Consider the following 21,519-nt stretch of genomic DNA (forward strand, 5'->3'; position numbering starts at 1 on the left):
GCGCAGGAGGGGAAGGCCCTCTATGAGGTGGATTGATTCAGTGACTGGAGTAATCGGGGTGGGTGTGTCAGAGACAGTGAGATTGGCACAGGACAGAACAGAGTTTAGGGCTGTTGTACACAGGGTTGCTATGAGTTGCAGGTGACTCAAGGGCACGTAACAGCAGCAACACCTGTATAATAAAGTGATAAGCCATGGTAAAAAAAGTTATAGAACAGTTTGGTAGTATGTCAGTCATTGGAAAAGAAGTAATTGAATCTATGTATTTTCTCTGTGACAGCTGTAGCTGGGCCTGAAAATGGTGAAGTTCATTGTAGCCTATCTGCATCCAGGTGCATACCTGGAGATACAGGAAGAGGGCTGGGCAGAGGGTTGTGTGTGGGCCTGTCATAGTCCAAGCTCCCCATCACAGTCAGGGCATAGGGCCCTGCCTCCACATGAAGATGGACTCTACTCACATGGAGTGAATGCCTCCTCTGGACCTGTAATTTCCATACCTGTCCCAGGAAGTCCAGAGGGGCAGGATATTTAAATAGCTTGATTGCTGGCCAGACAGTGGGGTATAAGGAGCATGGCCTTGTCCACTTGAGTACTCTTTTCAGTTCAGAATGTAGAGTCTCATATATCTCCTGGACTGGGGCTGGCTGCCCTGATGAAGGCTATTTCTGAGGTGGAAAAAGTGATTTATTCTTGCATTGGAGAAAACGGTTTTCAGAGCAGAGAAGGAATCCTACTGGGAGAGGGGTGGCTTTAGAAAGGTGATGGTAGTTGATGAGAGTCTGTTGCTGGGAACCAAACCTGCATGTCAACTGGCACCAAGAGAAAGACTTAGCATGAAATCCATTAGACAGAAAAAGAAATTGAAATAGAAGTCATCAGCATGTTAAAAAAAATTTGGGTATAGCAAGCTTATGAAAACAGCATGTGGGTGGTTGCATGGTATGTAAAAACATATAATGATATATATGTTATTTGTGGAAAATATGGGCTATTTTCTGGCTTAGGAGTTATAATGCGATTTTTAAAACGTTCTTTCATATTTTATGTCCATTTTCAGTTTATTCTCCTTTCCTTTTTGACATCCAGAAACCACTAAGCCACTTAAGTACTGCGGAATGCTTACAATTCTCCATATTCCATGGAGGTAGATTATTTTCAATGGAACTCTTGCCTTCTCTGTAAAGTTAATCAAGGAACAAATTTTAAGGACAAGGATACATTTCTTTTCCATCCACACTGACTCAGTTCTGGAAACAAATTAAATACTAACCGCAGCACCTCTCGTTCCCCTGGCACCTTTAGGACCACTTTCCCCAGTTTGTCCAGGAGCCCCTCTGCTTCCAATTTCTCCTGTAGGTCCCATCTGTCCTTTTTCACCCTGTAAATCCATTAGTAAGGAAGGAAAAAAGGAAAAGCCAAATTTACACTTAGACTAATTAACTGTAACATGCAACTGAATGATTCAAGAGAATATTCTGTAAAGAAAATTTATAAGTAGTAACTTTGCCTTAACTAACCAATATAACAGACTAGTGTCCGTGATAATATACTGACACTATCCAAGTTATTTTAAAGATATAATTAAAAGTAATCATGGAAAACAAAGGTTAGCAATTCCAAATAATCAAACTTCTAATTTTGAAATTTGTTATTAATGGATTCATTGGTTAACTGATTGCAGTCATGAGAGAATCCAGGGCCTATATAAGACTTCAGGGCTCCAAAGACCTGATTAATGTGCAACAATCTCCTGGGGCAAACTGTACATCCAGGATCATCACTCACTCTGAGTGAGTTTGGAGTACATCTTCAAAAATGCATCACATTTTTATATCATTTTACCTCTGAAATATAGTCACCCTCTGTTTTTCATTAGACTGATTCAAAATAGTGCAACAATGAATGGAAACCCAAAATCTCTGTAAATGCTCATTAAAATTAATAAAATTTAATTAAAAAAAGAATATGAAAACATGTTTCAAGCATTTTATGCTATAAGATAAGAGAATTCCTGGCTCTAGTGGTCTACTTTGGAAGCAGGAGCGGCACATACTTCCTAAAACAACATGCCTCTGGAAACTCTATGAACTTTGATAAATGACAATAATTATAGAAAGGCTTCAGGCTTTTTGTTCAAAGGGTCACTATGCATCATGCTCAACTTGACGGCAATCAACAACACAGTGGTCTACTGGAGAAAGTTCCATTGCCAACCCAAAGGTGGCAAGTTTGAATCCACTATATGATAGGAGAGATAAAGATGAACAATCTCTTCCCATAAAATTTATTGCTTCTAATAAATCAGTAGAGGATCAGCTATGTGCGTGTTCTGACTCAATGGCAATGCGTTAGACTAAACGCATATAAGGTAACTCCAATGGCTTAGTTTGTAGGGAAATAGCACTAACCAAAGGCTACACCTTGTTGGTTGTTGGAATCCACCAGGAGCTCCAAAGGAGAAAAAAAGGCAGCCTCCTCCCACGTGATTTACAGCCATGGAATAGAGGGACAGCTATGAATTACTTTCAACTTAACAACAATGAGATTTAGAGATTATGATATGATATTATTATATTCTATTCTAGAGATTACTGTAACATTTTATAAACTATTAGTATAACTAAATAAAGAGTTGAGATGTGAAAAAAAGAAAGCTTATTTAAACAATATTACGTGTTATTATCCACTTTCTGAAAGTAGAAAGTTTCATTATCAATTAGTAGAAAGAAAGAAAAGTAAAACCTGTGACTGTGGTTAGACAATTTTTTTATATTCAGAGGATTAAAATATTTTAATTGTCTGCCTTTGGGATAGCAACACAGCTTCTTGCCCTAGGCCTTCAAAGATATTAGACACAAGACTAAATATGATGAAAGTATTGGGGATATTTTCATGGGCAAAAACTGCAACTTAAATTTGCTTCATTTCATTTTCCTTTTTTATTATCCCTTGTCCAACCTAAAGATGCTTAGAAAAATTAACTAGCATTATACCAGTAGAAAGGCAAGAATTGGATCTTAGGAACTAGAAAATGCTATAATTTTAAATCACATAGTAAATGTATTCAGACTTTCATAGTGCAATAACAGAAGTTCTTATGTGTCTACTCAATATTTATAATTAATTACTGAAAATGAAGATAATGCACTAGAATTTTGTAAATATACTCTCCTATATTTCCCAAAGGCATGTGGTTTGAACCCACAAGCTGCTTTGTGGGAGAAGGATTGTGCCATTCGCTATCTCTGAAAACACACTGGAGGGTCAGCTCCAACTCAATGGCATACAACAACAACAAACAACAATATGTCTAAGTAAAAAAAAATAATAAGCAAATAAAATATATTCTTGTTATGCATGGTTTTTAGTTAACAAAACTGAAAGAAAAAAATCACTGATCAGCATTTAAATATGGAGAAACATCTCAATAGCAAATCTAGAGAAAAAACTAATCACATTCTTTTTACACTATTTTACAGAAGTCATCAACAATATCACATATACTATATTCTCTTCTACCTTTTCTGACACATAGTCTACTGTCTGACAAGCATAATGAAGAAAAGCAAAGACCATGGATAATCCATAAATGGAAAATTTGCCTTAAGGTAATGAAGGTTAAACTATTCCTAATTGGAATTAAGTACTGTTGTTTGTTGCTGTTATGTGCGGTCGAGTGACCTGCGACTCATAGAGACACTATGTACAACAGCCCTAAAACCTGCTCTGTCCTGTGCCACTCTCACTGTCTCCGACACACCCACCCCAATTACCACAGTCACTGAATCAATCCACCTCTTAAAGGGTCTTCCTCTATTACGCTGTCCCTGTACCCTCCCAAGCATGATGTCCTTCTCCAAGGACTGATCCCTCCTTGCAACATGTCCAAAGCATGTCAGATGAAGCTTCAGAATCCTTGCCTCCAAGGAGCAGCCTGGTTTAACCCTCTCAAGGTTGAACCTATTTGTTTTCTTAGCAGTTCATTGTATATTCAATACTTTTATCTAGCACCACAGCTCAAAGGCATAAGAGTTGTAAATTTGGATTAAAATTTTTTTATAAACTAATACTTAATTGGAGTTAAGTATTAGTTTATAAAAAATGCTATTTTAATCCAAATTTAATACTCTTCATTAGTTTATTTATAGTACAAAATAAAAATGTTGCATGACTTTATGAAAATCTGCATTAAAAGAAAGAAAATCAGAACATAAATTACCTTTTTTCCTGGGCGACCTCTTTGTCCTGGAATTCCCACAATTCCTTCAGGTCCCTGAATATTCAATATTACAAAAGGAAATAAGTGGTTAATAAAAGACTACTTGGAGTTTGGGAATACCAATCATATCAGATCAACTAGGAATCACCTAGGAAGTAATCAATAATGATTTCTTGGTAAAATTATTTAGAGTCATAATAATTGTGTTATTGTTATGTGCCATTGAGTCACTTGTGACTCATAGTGACCCTATGTACAACAGCCCTTAACCCTGCTCTATCCTGTGCCAATCTCACTGCCTCTGACACACCCATCCAGATTACCCCAGTCACTGAATCAATCCACCTCATAGAGAGTCTTCCCCTCTTGTGCCATCCCTCCACCCTCCCAAGCATTATGTCCCTCTCCAAAGACCTGTCCCTCCTTAAAACATGTCCAAAGTATGTAAGATGAAGCCACAGAAGCCTTGCCTCCAAGGAACATCCCGGTTTAACCCTCTCTAGGTTAAAACTGTTTGTTTTCTTGGCAATCCATGGTACATTCAATACTCTTCTCCAGCACCACAGCTCAAAGGCATCGATTCTCTTTCTATCGTTCCTAGTCATTGTCCAACTCTCTGATGCATAACAAGTGATTGTGAAGACCATAGCCTGTATCAGATGAACCTTAGTCTTCAGAGTGATACAAATGCTCTTCAGTACTTTGGAGAGGTCCCTACCAGCAGAATTTCCCATCACAATACATCTTTTAATTTCCTGGCTATTGGTGCCAAGAGTGTTGACCATGGAACCAAGCAGACTAAAGTTGTTAACAATCTCAATCTCTTCACCATCCATCCTGATGCTGCCAATTGGTGCAATGGTGAGAATCTTTGTCTTCTTGACATTGAGCCTCAATCCATACTGAAGGCTGCAGTCCTTGAACTACTCACTTCGGGTCTCTCCTCAGTTCAGCAAGCAGGGTTGTGTCATCTGCATAACGCAGATTGTTGACAGATCTTTCACCAATCCTGATGCCATATTTCTCCTCATAGAGCCCAGCCTCTCAGATAATCTGCTTTGCATACAGGTTGAAAAGGTATGGAGATAGGACACATCCCTGGCGTACACCCTTCCCAATTTTGAACCATGCCGTGTTTCCTTGCTCTGTTCTGATGACTGCCTCTTGGTCCAAGTATAGGTTTTGCATTAGCATGATCAAGTGTCCTGGGATGCCCATTCTTTTCAGAGTCAGCCACAGTTTGTTGTGGTCCACACAGTCAAATGCCTTTGCATAATCAATGAAACAAAGATAAACATTCTTCTGGTATTCCCTGCTTTCAGCTAAGATCCATCTAACATTAGCTACAATATCCTTAGTACCACGACCCCTTCTAAGCCCAGCCTGGACTTCTGACAGTTCTCTGCTGATGTGCTGTTCCAGTCATTTTTGGATAATCATCAGCAGAATCTTGCTTGCATGTGAAATCAATGATCTTGTTCTATATTTTCCACACTTTGTTGGGTCACCATTCTTTGGAATGAGAACAAATACAGATCTCTTTCAGTCAGTTGGCCAAATGGTTGTTATCCTTCTTGACACAACTTGATGAGCACATCCAAGGCAGCATCTGTTAGCTGAAATACGTCAGTTGGTATACCATCAATTCCAGGGGCCTTATTTTTTTGCTATTTCTTTCAAAGCAGCTTGAACTTATTCCTTCATCACTATAGGCTCTTGCTCATATGTGATTTCATTAAATTCTTCTGTGTCTGCCAATTCCTTCTGATACAGTGACTCAGTATATTCTTTCCACCTTCCTTTACTATTTCCTGAATCACTTAATATTCTGCCTAAAGCATCCTTGATTATAGCTACTCAAGGTTTGAATTCATCCTTCAGTTCCTTGAGCTTAAGAAATGCTGAGCGAGTTCAGCACTTTTGATTTTCTGACTCTAGCTCCTTGCACATTTCATTGTAATATTTTACTTTGTCATCCTGTGCTGCCTTTTGGAATCTTCTGTTCAGCTCTTTAGTATCTTCAATTCTTCCTTGTGCTTTGGCTTCTCTGTGCTCCAGTGCAATCTTCAGAGTTTCTTCTGACATCCATATTGGTCTTTTTGTTTTCTCTTCTTTCTTCCTGGATGATACATTTGACATCCTCCCACAACTCATTAGGTCTTCTTTCATTAATATTAAAGGTCTCAAGCCTGTTCCTGACTTGGTTCTGAAATTCAGGTGGGATGGACTCAAAGTCATAATTTTTCCCATGGAATTGGTTTACTTTTCCTCAGCTTCAGCTTGAACTTGCATATGAATAGTTGGTGGTCTGTTCCACAATCAGCTCCTGGCCTAGTTTTCACAGTTGATATTGAGCTTCATCAGGGGTTCTTTCTGCATATGCAATCAATCTTATTCCTATGCATATCATCAGGTGAAATCCAGGTGTATAACCTGTGCTTATGTTTCATATTAAATGTATTTGCAATGAATAACATTGATTGTGCAAAATTCAATCATTCTATCTCCAGCTTCATTTCTGTCACCTAATCCGTGTTTTCCAACTACTGATTCTTCTTCTCTTACCTCTTCTTTTTACGGATTCTGTTCCCAACTTTTGCATTCTAGTCACCCATTATTATCAATGCATCTTGATTGCATGTTCGATTGATCGCCTACTGTAAAAGTTGGTAGAAATCATCCATTTCTTCTTCTTTGGCTCTAGTTGTTGGTGCATATATTTGAATGATAGTGGTATTCACTAGACTTCCTTGTAAGTGTATGGATATTATCCTGTCACTCACAATGTTGTACTTCAAGACGGATCTAGAAATTATTTTTTTAGCTATGAAAGCAACCCTATTTTTTCCTCGCCTTTTCATCTCCAGAATAATATACGATCATCTGACTCAAAATCCCCCATTATAGACACAGATATTTCTAGCTCATAATGATCACATTATGAAAATTATTAAAAGAAGATTGAAGGAGTATACAGAGTCACTCTACCAAAAAGAACAGACTGACACAGAAAAATTTCATGATATAACATATGATCAAGAAGCAGTGGTAATGAAGGAAGAAGTTTTAACTTCTCTGAAGGAACTGGCAAAAAACAAGACCCCAGGAATTGATGGAATACCAATTGACATACTTCAACAAACAGATGCTACCCTGGATGTGCTCACCATGTGATACCAAGAAATCTGGCGGACAATACCTGCCCAATTGACAGGAAGCAGTTGTCAGAACATAGTGAGGAAACGCTGCATGGTTCCAAAGCAGAAAAAGAGTGCATCAGGGATGTATCTTGTCTCCATAACTTTTCAATTTGTATGTGCAACAGATAATTTAGGAGAAAGGACTTAATGAGGAGAAATGTGGCATCAGGTGACACAACTTTTCTTGCTGAAACAGGAACTGAAGCATTTCTGCAGAAGGTCAGAGTTTGTAGTTTTCAGTGTGGATTGAAGCTCAACATCAAGAAGACAGTGATTCTTACCACTGAGCCATGACAGATTAAGAGATTGAAGTTAACAATTTCAGCTTGTTCAGTTCCACAATAAACATTGTTGGCACCAGCAGTAAAGAATAAAAAGCCTAATTGCATTGGGGAAGTCTGCTTTCAAGGACTTCTCCATAGTGCTGTAATAATTAGACTAGTGACTAAGGTGCGCCTGATCCAGGCCATTGTCTTTGCAATTATTTGCTGTGCATCAGAGAGCTGGACAATTACTAAGATGACAGAAGAACATGAGTGACAGAATGAGCATACCATGGACTGCCATGAGAACAAACAAGTTTGTCTCAGTGATGGTGAAATCAAGTTTCTCCTTGAAGGTAAGAATGGATTTTAAAGCTTTGTCTCATATACTTTGGGCATGTGGCCAGTAGGGATCATTCCTTGGAGAAGAATATCATGCTTGGAAGTGTAGAGGGCCAGTGCGGGAGAGGAGACTCCAGATGAGAAGGTTTGACAAAGTAATTGGGGTGATGGGGTAGGTGTGTTGGAGTCAATGAGACTGGCTCAGGATAGGGCAGGGTTCAGAGTTATCATACATATGTTCTCCAGGAATAAATAGCAGGTGACTCAATGGCACATAATAACAACAACAACAACAATGATCACATACACAAGCCGGCAATGATAGGCAAAATTAAACTGTTCATTGCAAAGAAAATTACATTGTTTCACCATCCTTCCTTTAATTCATGAGACAGTAAAATAAACTCAAATGCATCTATGTCAGCAGGCTTTTTTTGTGGCTTAGTGGAAAATAGTTGTACTGCCAATGCAAAGGCATGGTGTTCTAATCCACCAGCTTCTCCCTGGGAGAAAGATGCGGAATTTTCTCCTATGTGATTTTCTGCCTCTGACAACCAACTGGAAGGTCAGCTATGAGTTGGTCTGACTCAATAGTACATAACAATAACAACAACAGTCTCCAATTCCATGCCAAGGAAGGATATTGACTACTGAGATAGCTTCACTATTCCACACTGTTCATGATTCAGATGTTAGGATGATGCATAACAACAACAACAACAACAACTACCACCACCTAGTTTCCTGTGACTTCAGCATCTTGTGAAATAAATAGGATTATAAAACATATCTAACTCATCCTTATGAAAAAAACAAATTTCATTGGAGTACAGAGAATTGAAGAGATACACATTGATCTGTGGTGAAAAAGGGAAAATATAGAAAAAAAAGGAGTTAGTTTACTAACCTTTATTAAACTCATAAAGTAATAGATACTTGTTTCAATATATACTACATTTAGGAAAAGTAGTCTAGACATTTTCAATATGTACTTTATTTAGTTAAAAAGTAGCTAAAAAAAAGTAGCTAAAATATTTTAGGATTCTTATGGATTTGGATTGCAGCAATGATGAGACATTACAGTCAGTCAGGTTGCAAGTTCTAAAATAGCTAACAACTAATCACAGCATTCCTTGCATTAGTTGGAACTGAAAATGGCAATTTCAAATTTGTGTCCTAAAGTTTGGCAAGCTTCAACAAAGATGTAGGCAAGTAATACACTGTGGTTTACCACTGAGCTCTGTAGACTTTTGATAAATATTTGTTTGAATGAATAAACAGATACCTTAGGAAATGACTCATGCCCTATGCTGCTGAGCAAATGCTCTTCTAAACTTTGCAAGCTGATGAAATTAGAGGCCAAAGAAATCACATTCTATTGCTGTAGTTTTAGCTGCATCCAGAGGCTGAAATGATATTGCACTATTCTGAGGACCATCCTATGGTGAATAGGAACTTTAACAAGAGGTCTTTTAAACTTTGTAGAGATTATGGGGGCAGGTTTTTGAAGTGCGACAACTCTAGTTTCATAGTCTGGCATTGACACGTAGTACTTACATGACTTTAAGCAGGTTATTCTAAAAACTGCTATTCTTTAATAAAAATGAGTATAATGGCCAATCTCCTTCAGCACAATTAAATGCCTCTGAAAATTCAATGGAGGGTCACCTATAGGTCAGTTCTAACTTGACAGTACAAAACAACAACAATGATCACTAGATTACTAAGAATAATGAGAGAATGCACATAGTACTATACATATCCCCAATATACACACATAACCTTCCAAATAGTTTACCTTTACTATGCACTCAGGCAGAAACATCACTCTGATTTTGTATATTGCTCTCACACATTTGCCTATATTTTACTTCATTTACTTCTATTTGTAAATATTTACATAGGATAACTTTGCATCTTTTTGAACTTTTAACAAACTACATCATCCATTAGCTAGTCTGTTGAAATGCGTTTTGTTCACAATTTCTTGGTTTTGTAATTATTCAGATTTTATATATATTTCTGATAATTGTGTTCTTGCCTTCAAGGAATACTCTGGCTATGCATCTTTCTAGACATATTTGTTTGCTTTATTTCCTTCTATGGATATATGCAATATTACTATATCACATTCCAAAGCCATCAATTCTTCAGTTTTTCCTTGTGATTTGTTCGTTTCCCATATGAAACAACTCTAAATCCTACAGCTTAGGTCAGTCACATCTTAGTCTTCCATGTGACATTCTTGCTCTTTAGCACTTTAAAGAGGTCCTTGGCAGTAGATGTGTCCAACATGGCACATCTTTTGATTTCTTGACTGCTGCTACCATGGGCATTAATTGCAGCCTCAACCAAAATGAAAGCATTAACAACTTCAATCTCTATTTGTCCAGTTATAAGGATCCTCGCTCATGCTGAGGTATAATCCACACTTTAGTTGATCCGGATTGTAGACTCTGATCTTCTGCAGTAAATATTTTAAGTCCTTTTCACTCTGGCAAGCAACGTTGTCTCAATTGCATAACATAGGTTGCTGAGAAGTCTTCATCCAATCCTAATACCACATTTTTCTTCATAGTCCCAGTTTCATAATTTGTTTAATTAGCATAGAGTTTGAACAGATATGGTAAAATGATAAAACCCTGATTCACATCTGTCCTGATTTTAAAGTGTACTTGTAATATGGGTTCCACATGGAAGCAGGAGTGACATCTATTTCCTAAATAACATGTCTCCAGAAACTCTATAAATTTTGATAAATGTCAGTGTTTGTGGAGGAGCTTCAGGCCTTTTGTTCATGGGGTCACTATGAGTTGTGCTCGACTCAAAGGCAATCAACAACAACAACAACAAACAACAATATGGGTTTCACAGATTCACAATTATTCGATTTTCCATTATCATTGCTGTCAAATAGGAATCAACTCATAGCTGATTCTCTAGTGGCTTTTTGGAGGATGTAAATGGCATTAGACAAGACTGCCCATCTTTCCCCCATGGATTTGTTGGTACATTCAGACTGCCAGAGAGATGCTATCTTTAGTTTAGCAGTGTAACTTTATGTTCAATAGGCTTAGGGAGCTCTGGTGGCCCAGTGGCAAGAAGCTGCATTACCATCCCAAAGGCCCTTGGTTCAAGTCCACAGCTACTTTACAGGAGAAGGGTAAACAATCTTCTATCAGATTATTTGCCTCTAAAAATGCCACCAGAGGGTTAATTATGGGTTGGTTCCAATTCAATGGTAAAGCACAACAGCCAGGGGCTTCCTAGGCCCAATTGAGTGTTCTGGAATTCCTGTTCTCGGTGTTATCTATAATTTGTTATAATCCATACACTTGAATATTTCTACAAAGCCAACAAAACAAAAGTAAGCACATTTCCGGTATTCCTGCTTCCAGCTAAGAGCCATCTTACATCAACAATGATACTGATATCACTGGCTTCTTCTACAAGGCTTCTTCTGAATTCAGTTTAAATTTATCATAGTATATACTGTGCATTTCATTGAAAAAAATAATATTTAGCAAAATTTTGCTTGTGTTTAAGCCAGAATATGCCTTGGTGGCAAAGATCATGAACCTTTGTCTTACATTGTTGTTGTTGTTAAGTGTTGTCTTACATACCTTTTGGTATATTGCTAGAAGAGGCTGTTCCTTGGAAAGAGACATCATCATTGGAAACGTAAAATTAAAGGGTTAGAGAGAGAGGGGAAGACCCTCAATGAGTGGACTGACAGTTACTGCAGAAATGGGCTCAAGTTTATCAGAGATGAAGAGGATGGCTCTGGATAGGACAGGGTTCAGATCTGCTGTTCATAGGATTGCTAAAAGTTGTATTCAACTTTATGGCATCTAAGAACAACAACGTTAATGATAACTTCCACATTTTGCTATATTACCTTTTTTTTTGAATGTAACCAAATATGGATCTCTTCTAGTCAGTGAACCAAATTTCTTGGCATAGACTAGTGAGCACTTCAAGTACTTCCAGGGATGCATCTACTTGCTGAAACACCTCAACTGGTATTCTATACATTTCTGGGCCCTTATTTTTTTCCAGTGCCATCAATGCAACTAGGATTTCTTCCTTTGGTATCAGTGGATCTTGATCAGATGCTACTTCCTGAAATGGTTTCACATCAACCGAAAAATTTTGGTATTGTGACTCTGTGTATTATTTTCATTTTATTTTTAAATGCTTGCTGCATTATTCAATATTATGCCCATAGAATCTTTAAGTACTGCAACTTGAGGTTTGGATTTGTTCTTCAGGTCTCTCACCTTGAGCAATGAGGATCATTGATTTCTCATCTTGAGAAATAATGAGCTCTTGTTTTTCCAACTGCAGGTCTTATTTCACTGTCACACTTTATCTTCTCAAATTCTTCTCTGAAATCTTCTATTCAGTTGTCTTATTTCATCATATATTCTTTGGTTTTAATTTCTCTATGTGCAAGAGAAAGCTTCAGAGTGTCTCTTGAAATCCATTGTGGTTTCTTTCTTATCTTGCTCATGACCTTTTCCCTTCTTTTAAAAATGATGTCCTCAATAGCATCCCACAGTTTATCCTGCCATTGGTTGTTAGTGTTCAATACAACAAATATATTCTTGAGAAGGTTTTAACCCTCATATAGGATACAATCAAGGTTGCATTTTTACTTTCGTGAAGTTGTTTGAGTGTTGGAAGAGTACCTGCTATATATTCTCTAGGCCCTTTAGGACCTATGGAGTTGTGTGAATCTACAAGAAAGGAGATATTGTAGACATCAAGGGAATAGGCAAAGGTTATGGTTTGGGTCAAGTGCACCTTAGTCTACAGACTGATGTCATTGCTGTTTAGTACTTTGGAGAGGTCTCTCACAGTTGACTTTCCCAATGCAATTTGTCTTTTACTTTCCTGGCTGCTGGTACCAAGAGTGTTGACTGTGGACCCAAGCAAACTGACGCTGTTAGGTCAATCTCTTCACCATCTGTCATAATACTGCCAATTGGCCTAGTGGTGAGAATCTTTGTTTTATTGATGTTGAGCTTCAATCCACATTTAAGGCTGCAATCTTTACCTTTTTTTAAATGAATAAATGAACTAATAACATCTTATAATATTAGTCTGTAAGTCTGAATGAAAAATTAGAAAAATCCAAAATAATGTTCCTTCCCCCACCTCTTTAAAGCTAGAGAACCTTTTCTTCCAAAGGAACTAGACAGAAGCTAACATGTTAAACATATACAAAGGACTTTGCCCCTAAAGTTAAGAATAGAAGGAGCAGATTCCTGTAACTCAGGGTCCCTTTTGACACAACCATCTTGTAAGGTTCTATGCCTCTCTAACTCATTTATAATGTATGCATCATGTATAAGCTAAAAAAATTAAATCAATGAAGTTCTTGCCTAAAAATGTACAGACGTGGGAGTGTATCTTGTAGTGTGTTATGCTGCTAACCTAAAGGTCTCACTTCTCTGGTAGCTCAAATCCAACAGCAGCTCTGAGGGGCAAAGATGGGCAATCTCTTCACATATGACTTAGAGCATCAGAAAGCTGCTGCACGGTCAGTTGTGAGTCGATTCCAACACAATCAAAAAGAGTTGTTTAGTTTTCTTTCTTTAGTGACAAGCAAGAGTGTAAAAGGGTTGCACAGTAGTCAGTCTAATGCTCTCTTTATTTTGTGTTGTTTTATGACACAGTAGCTCAGAATAGTTCAATCTTAATCCTAGAGTAAAAGAACAAGTCTAATTATTGTATTCTGAATAAATATTTTCTAATTAACATTTGCCACTCGCTCTACATTCCCCAGATTATTATTTTTCAGCATTCAAATTTCTAGCTTTTCAGAGATGAGAGAAACCAATGCATTCTTTAGCATTCTTTTATAATAATGAAGTTCCTCTCATCTCCATGACTTGACTTTTATGTTTCTACTAGGAGGCATCCCAGATAGTACGGCTATATTTTACTTCATTTTATCTTAAGATATGAACTTCTGCTTCATTTCATACTAACCTGACCAGATTGGAAAACCCACATTTACTTAAATATGATCAAATTTCAACCTAAAGGAATAAAATGAAACACCTTCATTTTTTACATTTGACTTTGACATTTGTACCTCTAGATCTGTTTAGATTTTAAGATTTTTAACAAACACACTGATATTGAGTTGATTATAATGCATAATGATTCTATAGGACAAAGAAAAATTGCCTCAAAAGGGTTTCTAGTCTGAGATCTTTATAGAAGCAAATGGCCATTGCTTTTTCCTAAAGAGCAGTTAGAAGGTTTGAACTCCCAGTCTTTTGATAAGCATCCAATCCCTTTGCCATTATGCTACCACCGGGGTAGTTTTTTAAAAAGAAATTAGCAGACAGACTCGAGGTGCGGTGGTGGGAGTTGAAAGAATATGCAAGGTGCAACAGGGATTTGATGAGATGGGATGCTCACGGGCATTGATAAACAGTAGTTATATAAAACATTATGAAATATGAAAATGCAAAAAAAATGGGCGCTAGACTATATTCAGAATGATGGTTAAGACTATATTGATGAGATTGGCTTTTCATGACTTGTTGGTTTAACAGTAATGACAGAGCCTTCCCTTGATGAGATGTCACAAATGTAATCACTTTCATCTGCTATAAGGGGTCCATTGAAAGGGAGTTTACCTGGAGTTGTGGCCTTCATTACCCTCTGATCTTTGACTCTTTGGTATAATGCCAGCCCATCTTGGATTCCTCACCCTCCAAAGCCAGAAGTCTGACATCTGCCCTATTGATCTTGGATTCATTAGCCTATGTAAGTAAGTTACTGTGCCTTTTGTCTAGCATGTGAGTCATTTCCATGAACTAATTTCTCTTCCTCTTTATTATTTCTGTCTATGAGTCTGGTGGTGAAATGGTAAGGAATAGTGTTGTCATCCCAAAAGTATGTGGTTGATATCCACCAGTCACTCAATAGAAGATGTGCAACTCTTGTGCAGTTTACTGCTTCTGAAAACCCAGTGGAGGATCAGCTATGCATGGGTCCGTTCTGACTCTACAGTACACAATAACAACATATATTATTTTAAAATATGTTCTGTTATTTGAAAATTGAGATCCTATGCCCATTAATTTTCTTGACATTTAAAAGAATATTGCTTGTTAAGAAAAAACAGATTTTGCTCCATTTCTTTACATTTTTTAAAGAATCCAAGGTAAGACCTCTGTGACACTCCGCCTCAGGAAAAATATTTAAAAGTGCAAAAATAAAACCAACATCAAGCTGTCTGATTAAGCAATAGTTCCTTGGATCATAAAATTCTTTTGAAAAACATAACATGGTATTTTTATTGAGTTTATGAGCTGAAAGGCATTTAAAATTCCAAGAACAACAACAAGAAGAATAAAAAAGAAACACACATGTGTTGTTACTAAAAAAGGCACCAAAGATGTGTACTAGTCAGGATTGTTCCTGGGAGAGATTATGAAAGAGATGAAATCTGCATTTATCATTTTTCCATGCCTTGTTCTGAGCTCCTCTTCCATCTCTGCTCTGCTTGCCACTAGTGATCTTGCTGCATTATTCTTCTCTTGGATTCCTAGTTCTGTTGTTTTCCAGTATGATGTAGAGTATTCTTAATCCGTCTTCTCCCTCTCCACAAACTTTGGGGGTCTTCTAGAGAGTTAAATTAATGTACTTTTTGAAAAAAAAGCTGCTGAGGGGAGCTCTGGTGGCCTAGTGGCAAGAAGTAGTGTTGTAACCCAAAAGACGTGTGGTTCGAATCCACCAGATACTCTGGTGGAGAAGGAGGGACAATCTCTTCCTGTGACAATCAGATCTGACTTGACAGCACACAACAAGTTAAAAAAAAACACACACACACACCCAAACCAAAACATACTGAAATTTTAATAATGGTAATGATTTTCTTAAATAAAAATATACTTGTTAAGAATTCTTAAGACAGTATCTACTCTTTTATCTGAGAGTCAAAGCTTGATGCCAGTAAAGAAAAAATGAATGCACTGAAATGGATGGAAGCTACCACAGGAAGGCAAAACAGAAAACCAAGGCCAAGTACCTCACTAGTTAAGTGTGACTTAGAAACACCAAGGTCAAATAACAAGGGGTCTAGCATCAGTGCTGTCATCTGCTAACTTGTATCAGCCTCTTAGTTCTCTACGTGTTGAGCTTTTTGAGTTGTCAAATGGGCATTAGAACATCTGCTGTTATTGGGAAGATTAAACGAGAGAATATGTTGTTGATGTTAGGTGTCATCGAGTTGAGTATGACTCATAGCCACCCCATAAACAACAGATCTGAATCTTATCCTTTCTTGTGCTGTCCTCTTCATCTCTGACACACTTGAACCCAATGCTGCTGTCACCATGGCAATTCATCTTGTTGAAAGTCTCCCTCTCCTTCACTGATCTTTCACCTTTCCTGGTACGATGTCCCTTCCACGGAATAGTGTATGTGAACATAACTTTATATTTCTCAGTGTCTGAATATGATACTTAAGTAGTTTCCTAATGCTTTGTATTTGTTACAGTGAAAATCCTGCCACATTTTTTTAGAATTAGGAGGGTCAGGACAGAGGAAACAGAGGAAAATGGATACTTTTTATTAGTTAATCATGAGAAAGGATGGTGAGATGGCCAGTTTGTGTGTCACTTATGATATTAGTTATAGTCTATTTAAGAAAGGGCCTGGCTCTTAGTCCTGGTAAAATTAATTAAATTGATTAAGGAAGGGGTTATTACTGAAAGGATATTCAGTCATTTGGAGATTCATAAACAGGGGAAGAGAAATATATTAGATAGTGTGGAGATCACAAATCTTTAAATCATTGCTTTGTCTCTCACCCCTTCAAGGATAGATTATTCCATAGCAGTTACCTCATCCTCACTGAGCCTTTGTGAAAACAATGGAGCAAAGAACCTGAACATTGTTTTGTATTGAAAATAATAAGAAGAGAGTCCCTGCTTTTAAAGCAGTATGATCTTCTGGGGGAAAAGATTTACTTAAGAGATTGAAAATACGGAATGAAACCAACAGAAGAAAAAGAAAAGTAACTATCAAAATAGAAAGATAGAGGCAAGATTATTTAGAAAAATCCAGAGATAATAAAGCTGGGATATATGCATTTTAAAGAAAATGAAACAAGGATAACTGAATTGAAAAGTGAAAGATTAAGATGACCAGAAAAGCCTGATTTGAAAGAATACAACAAATAGCATAGGTGAAGTAATTATTTCTCATTATTTACTCAAATCTTATATTTGGTCTGAAGTAAAAAAATATATATCTTCAATATGACTTATTAGAAATAAGTGCAAATTGGGAATCAGATATTGATAACCTCCAAGAGAGATATTATTTTGCCCTGAAGCCTATGATCCTATTCTGTGGACATTAAGTTAGCTCTATGACAAAGCTTACAAAAAATTCTTTTACAACATAAAATATGTTCTATTTTAGGACAGAAATGTCATATGATATTTATATGACAGAAAACATCTCTTCTTTCTGGGTCCTGGGAGTTCTGATAATCAATGCCTTGGTTTATTATTCTATCAAGTTTGCTTGAAAACCAAAGTAAACCAAACCCACTCTCATTGACTTGATTCTGACTCTTGGTGACCCTTACTACATTTCTTCCAAAGTAGATGTTTAGGTTTTTAAAATTCCATGACATATTTAATATTCTTTGCCAACACAACTCTTTGTGTACTTGTGCACATATGGATCAAGTTCACTGAATATTGAGAATGAACTTTCTACTCACCGGAGGACCCGTTAGTCCTGGTCTTCCAACTGGCCCAATAGTCCCCAGTAAGCCTATGTCTCCTTTTTCTCCATCTTCCCCAGGAAGTCCTCTTCCTCCTGGGCTTCCCTATAATTTAATGATAAATTGTTTTTTCTTTAAAGGATACAATGAAATAATTATACCACAGAGTATGTGAATTGGTGCCCCCAAATAGTTAATATTTTAAAGATTTCACTTATTGAAAGATCTGTTTATTCAAGTATACAAAAATTAATGGTTTTATTTACCTTTAATCCATCTCTTCCCTGGAGACCTTCTTCTCCAGGAGCTCCTAGTTCACCCTATTTTGTAGTAGAAATACTAATTATTTTGGTAAATAGTTTATCACAATTTGAAATTTAATTTATTTTTTAAACTCCTGGCATCTAGCAAAAGTAGCAGATTTGAGTACTTTTATTCCTACTTTTTTATTTTCAAGGGCTATTTGCTAGTGTAATAAGGCATGATTCAGTTTGTCTTAAATAGCTCTGCACATGATTTAAGGTGACAAACTGTTATAATTTAAGGAGAGTATCATAATGATAATAGATATTTTTATATTAAAATTAATAGAAAATTTCTTTAGAACAGTCTATAACCTCATCTGTATTTCCAGTCACACTAACTATAAACACTGCATCCATTAAAATTATAGTACGTTACTATATTGAGAATTGTATGAGCTAATTTACTTGATTCTGTTATACCCAGTCTACCAGATTAATATTTCTAAAAAGTTTTAACATAGATTTCAATCTTTAGTCAGTTTCTTTAGTTCTCTCTTTTACAAAGAGGATAGGTAAAGAATAAAGTTTTTTAATGCCAACGAGCTGTCTTTTAGAGTTTACAGAAATGTAGAGCTATACCATAGGAAGCTATGCTGATCCTTTTACAACTTGAATTATTTAAAAATAGAGGGACTGTTCACAATAGCTAGGAGTTGGAAACAACCTGAGTGTCCATCAACAAACAAATGGATACAGATGCTGTGGTATTTTCACACAATGAAATACAATGCTGCATTGAAAAACAAGGGACTCATGCAATATTATTCTAAATGGGGGACCCTGGAGGACATTATGCTGCGTAAAATATCTCAGTCACAAAAGGACAAATACTGTATGGTGCCACTGTTGTAGAAAGTGATTGACATCAGTGTTGGGGTAAGACTGAGAAAAATTGGATAGATTATGTACACTGAATTGAAACAGATGAAGGAGAGAACAGTTTAAAAGTGATATATGATAGCATATTATGATTATCACAGGAATCCAGAATTAAGGTTGCATAGTGGAGTATATGGGGGTCAGGGAGGGATCGGGGTGGGGGGGATTGCATACCAACGAAGAAGTTTATCTTTTGCTTTTCAAAGAGAGGAGCTAACTGGGGGGAGGAGGTAAAGAAAAAAGTGTAACAATGAATGAATAAAATCCAAAATCTCTGTAAATGTTAATTAAAATTAATAAAATAAAATACAAATTGAAAAAATAGAGGGACTGGAGAGCATTATGCTGAGTGAACTAACTCAGTCCCACAAGGACAAATACTGGACAAAATCATTATTGTAGAGTGAGTATGAGTATCTAAGGTGAGAGGAGGGTGGAAATAGAGGGGTGAGAATGGGTAGTGGGGGTAGGGTGTTAATCATGGGGTTATACAATTTGATAGGTGGGTGAAGTGAAGGAAATGGAAAGGATCTTTTGTGAAAAACAATGTATTCAAACTCTGTAAAAAATATTTTTTTAAATAAATGTGACTAGGTATTACGTTTAGTTTGGGAGTAGGTGCATCCCTTCCTTATAAGAAAATAAAATATAATTAAGAAGACAAAAAAAAATCGATCAGTACTTTTTGATAGTTGCCTTATCTTTCCAACTACTGACACTCCCAATTATTAATACTTTCCAAAAGTAGAAAATGAACAAGGGAACAAGAATATATAAAATATATAATCCTATGTTGCTTTTTAATAAACAGATATTTCATAAAATTATCCTGTATACTGTTACTATGGGAGAAAATTCTTTACTATCATGCAAAATAAAGCTTTTCTGCATTAGTGTAAATTTTCCAATATGTTAATAACAACAACTATTTAGAATTATTGCTTTCAATCTTGTTAATTTTATATGACCCTGTTAGGTTTTTAACCTAAGAAGATGCCTATCTTTTGTCAGTCTTTTCATGTCAGAAGCCTAGATTCACCAGTTGTTGGGCATTTCTTCTTACCAAGAAATTAGCAAAAATACAGTGACACCATACATTTGGAATGGGTCCTGTGGAGTACATTTTCTTTTAGAGAATGATGTAAGAAATTTGGTTGCCAAAAGCTATCAGAATGTGTGAGAAAAGGATTTGGAATTATGAAATAATTCAGAATTATGAAATAAAACGTTCCTGTAATGCATAAAAATATTTATCATGTATTTTGTCATTTTTAATGTGGTTTTTGATTAAAAGTTTACAAAGTATGTTGGTGTTTCAATCATTCATACACATTTTCTTTTTTAACATTAATTACAAGGCCCACAATGTCTTATCATCCATTTATTTTATATTTATTGTCTTTCCTTTCACTTATAGTAATAAGTATGTATTACTTAAATTTTTGCTCCCCTCTTTACACTTCTCCTCTCTGTTAACTATATTACAATGATTCTGTGTATAAAAACTTTCTTTAGCTTTTCATGACAATGATCTTATGTAATACTTCTCCTTCTGTAATGATTTATTTAACTCAGCATATAGCCCTTAGATTCATTCATGTTATGCAATGTTTCATGAATTTATCACTGTTTTTCAGTGTTGCATAAAACTCCTCTTTGTGAATATACCATCATTTTTTATCCATTAATGCACTGATGAACATATGGGTAATTTCCATGTCCTTGCTACTGTTCTTTAGGACGTATACTTAGTATGCTAAGTCAAATAGTATTTCTATTTTCAACTTTTTAAGGAAATACTAAACTGACTCCCTAGTGATTGCACCATTTTACATTTCCACCAGCAGTATGTGAGAATAGTAATCTCTTCACACCCTCACCATGATTTATTTTTTCATGTTTTATTGACCGTTGCTGTTGGTGTTGGAATGAGTTTTGATTTGCATTTCTTTGATGACTACTGATCTTGATTACTTTTTTCATGTGTATGCTGGCCATCTCAATATTTTCTTTGGTTGTGTGTCTTTTCATATCTTCTGTCCATTTTGGAACTGGGTTGTCTTTTTTATGTAGGGATGCTGGAGTTTTCTACAAATTTTGGAGATAGTTTTTGATGCACATAAACATTTAATTTTCACTAGGTTCCATTTATCTAGTTTATCCATGGCCAACTATGTTGAATCTGTGTGTTAACTTTTACATATTTTATTGTCTTTTATCTATTTTAAGGTTGTTTTTTTAAATATGACATGAAATATGGATCTTGTTTCAATTTTATGCAAATAAATAACTAGTTTACCCAGCATCATTTATTAAAGAGATTATCATTTCCTCACTTAATGGATCTCATCTCATTGTTAAAGACTGGCTGTCCATTTACTTCTGGGTTTTCAATTCTGTTCCATTGATCTATGTATCTTTCACTGTATAAATAAATACCAAGATGTTTTGATTACTGTGACTGTGTAGTAGATTTTGAAATCAAAAGTGTAATGTCTCCTCCTTTGCTTTTCCTCTTCGGTAGTAAGTTGCTTATCTGAGAATTTAG

At 36.2% G+C, this 21,519-nt stretch overlaps 1 protein-coding gene across 1 annotated transcript in view; it reads right to left on the reverse strand.

The window, feature by feature from the left end:
• COL24A1 (collagen, type XXIV, alpha 1) overlaps nucleotides 1-21,519 on the reverse strand; it is a 548,498-nt gene that overhangs the window by 145,767 nt on the left and 381,212 nt on the right. The window contains exons 36-39 of the mRNA XM_006898370.1: nucleotides 18,054-18,107; nucleotides 17,785-17,892; nucleotides 4,220-4,273; nucleotides 1,271-1,378 (exon numbers count right to left, since the gene is read on the reverse strand). Coding sequence (XP_006898432.1) covers nucleotides 1,271-1,378; nucleotides 4,220-4,273; nucleotides 17,785-17,892; nucleotides 18,054-18,107 — 324 coding nt within the window. The remainder of the gene's footprint in view (nucleotides 1-1,270; nucleotides 1,379-4,219; nucleotides 4,274-17,784; nucleotides 17,893-18,053; nucleotides 18,108-21,519) is intronic.

The sequence above is a fragment of the Elephantulus edwardii genome, unplaced genomic scaffold, assembly GCF_000299155.1.
Source record: "Elephantulus edwardii isolate Elephantulus edwardi_28Jun2011 unplaced genomic scaffold, EleEdw1.0 scaffold00227, whole genome shotgun sequence".
Lineage (NCBI taxonomy): Eukaryota > Metazoa > Chordata > Mammalia > Macroscelidea > Macroscelididae > Elephantulus > Elephantulus edwardii.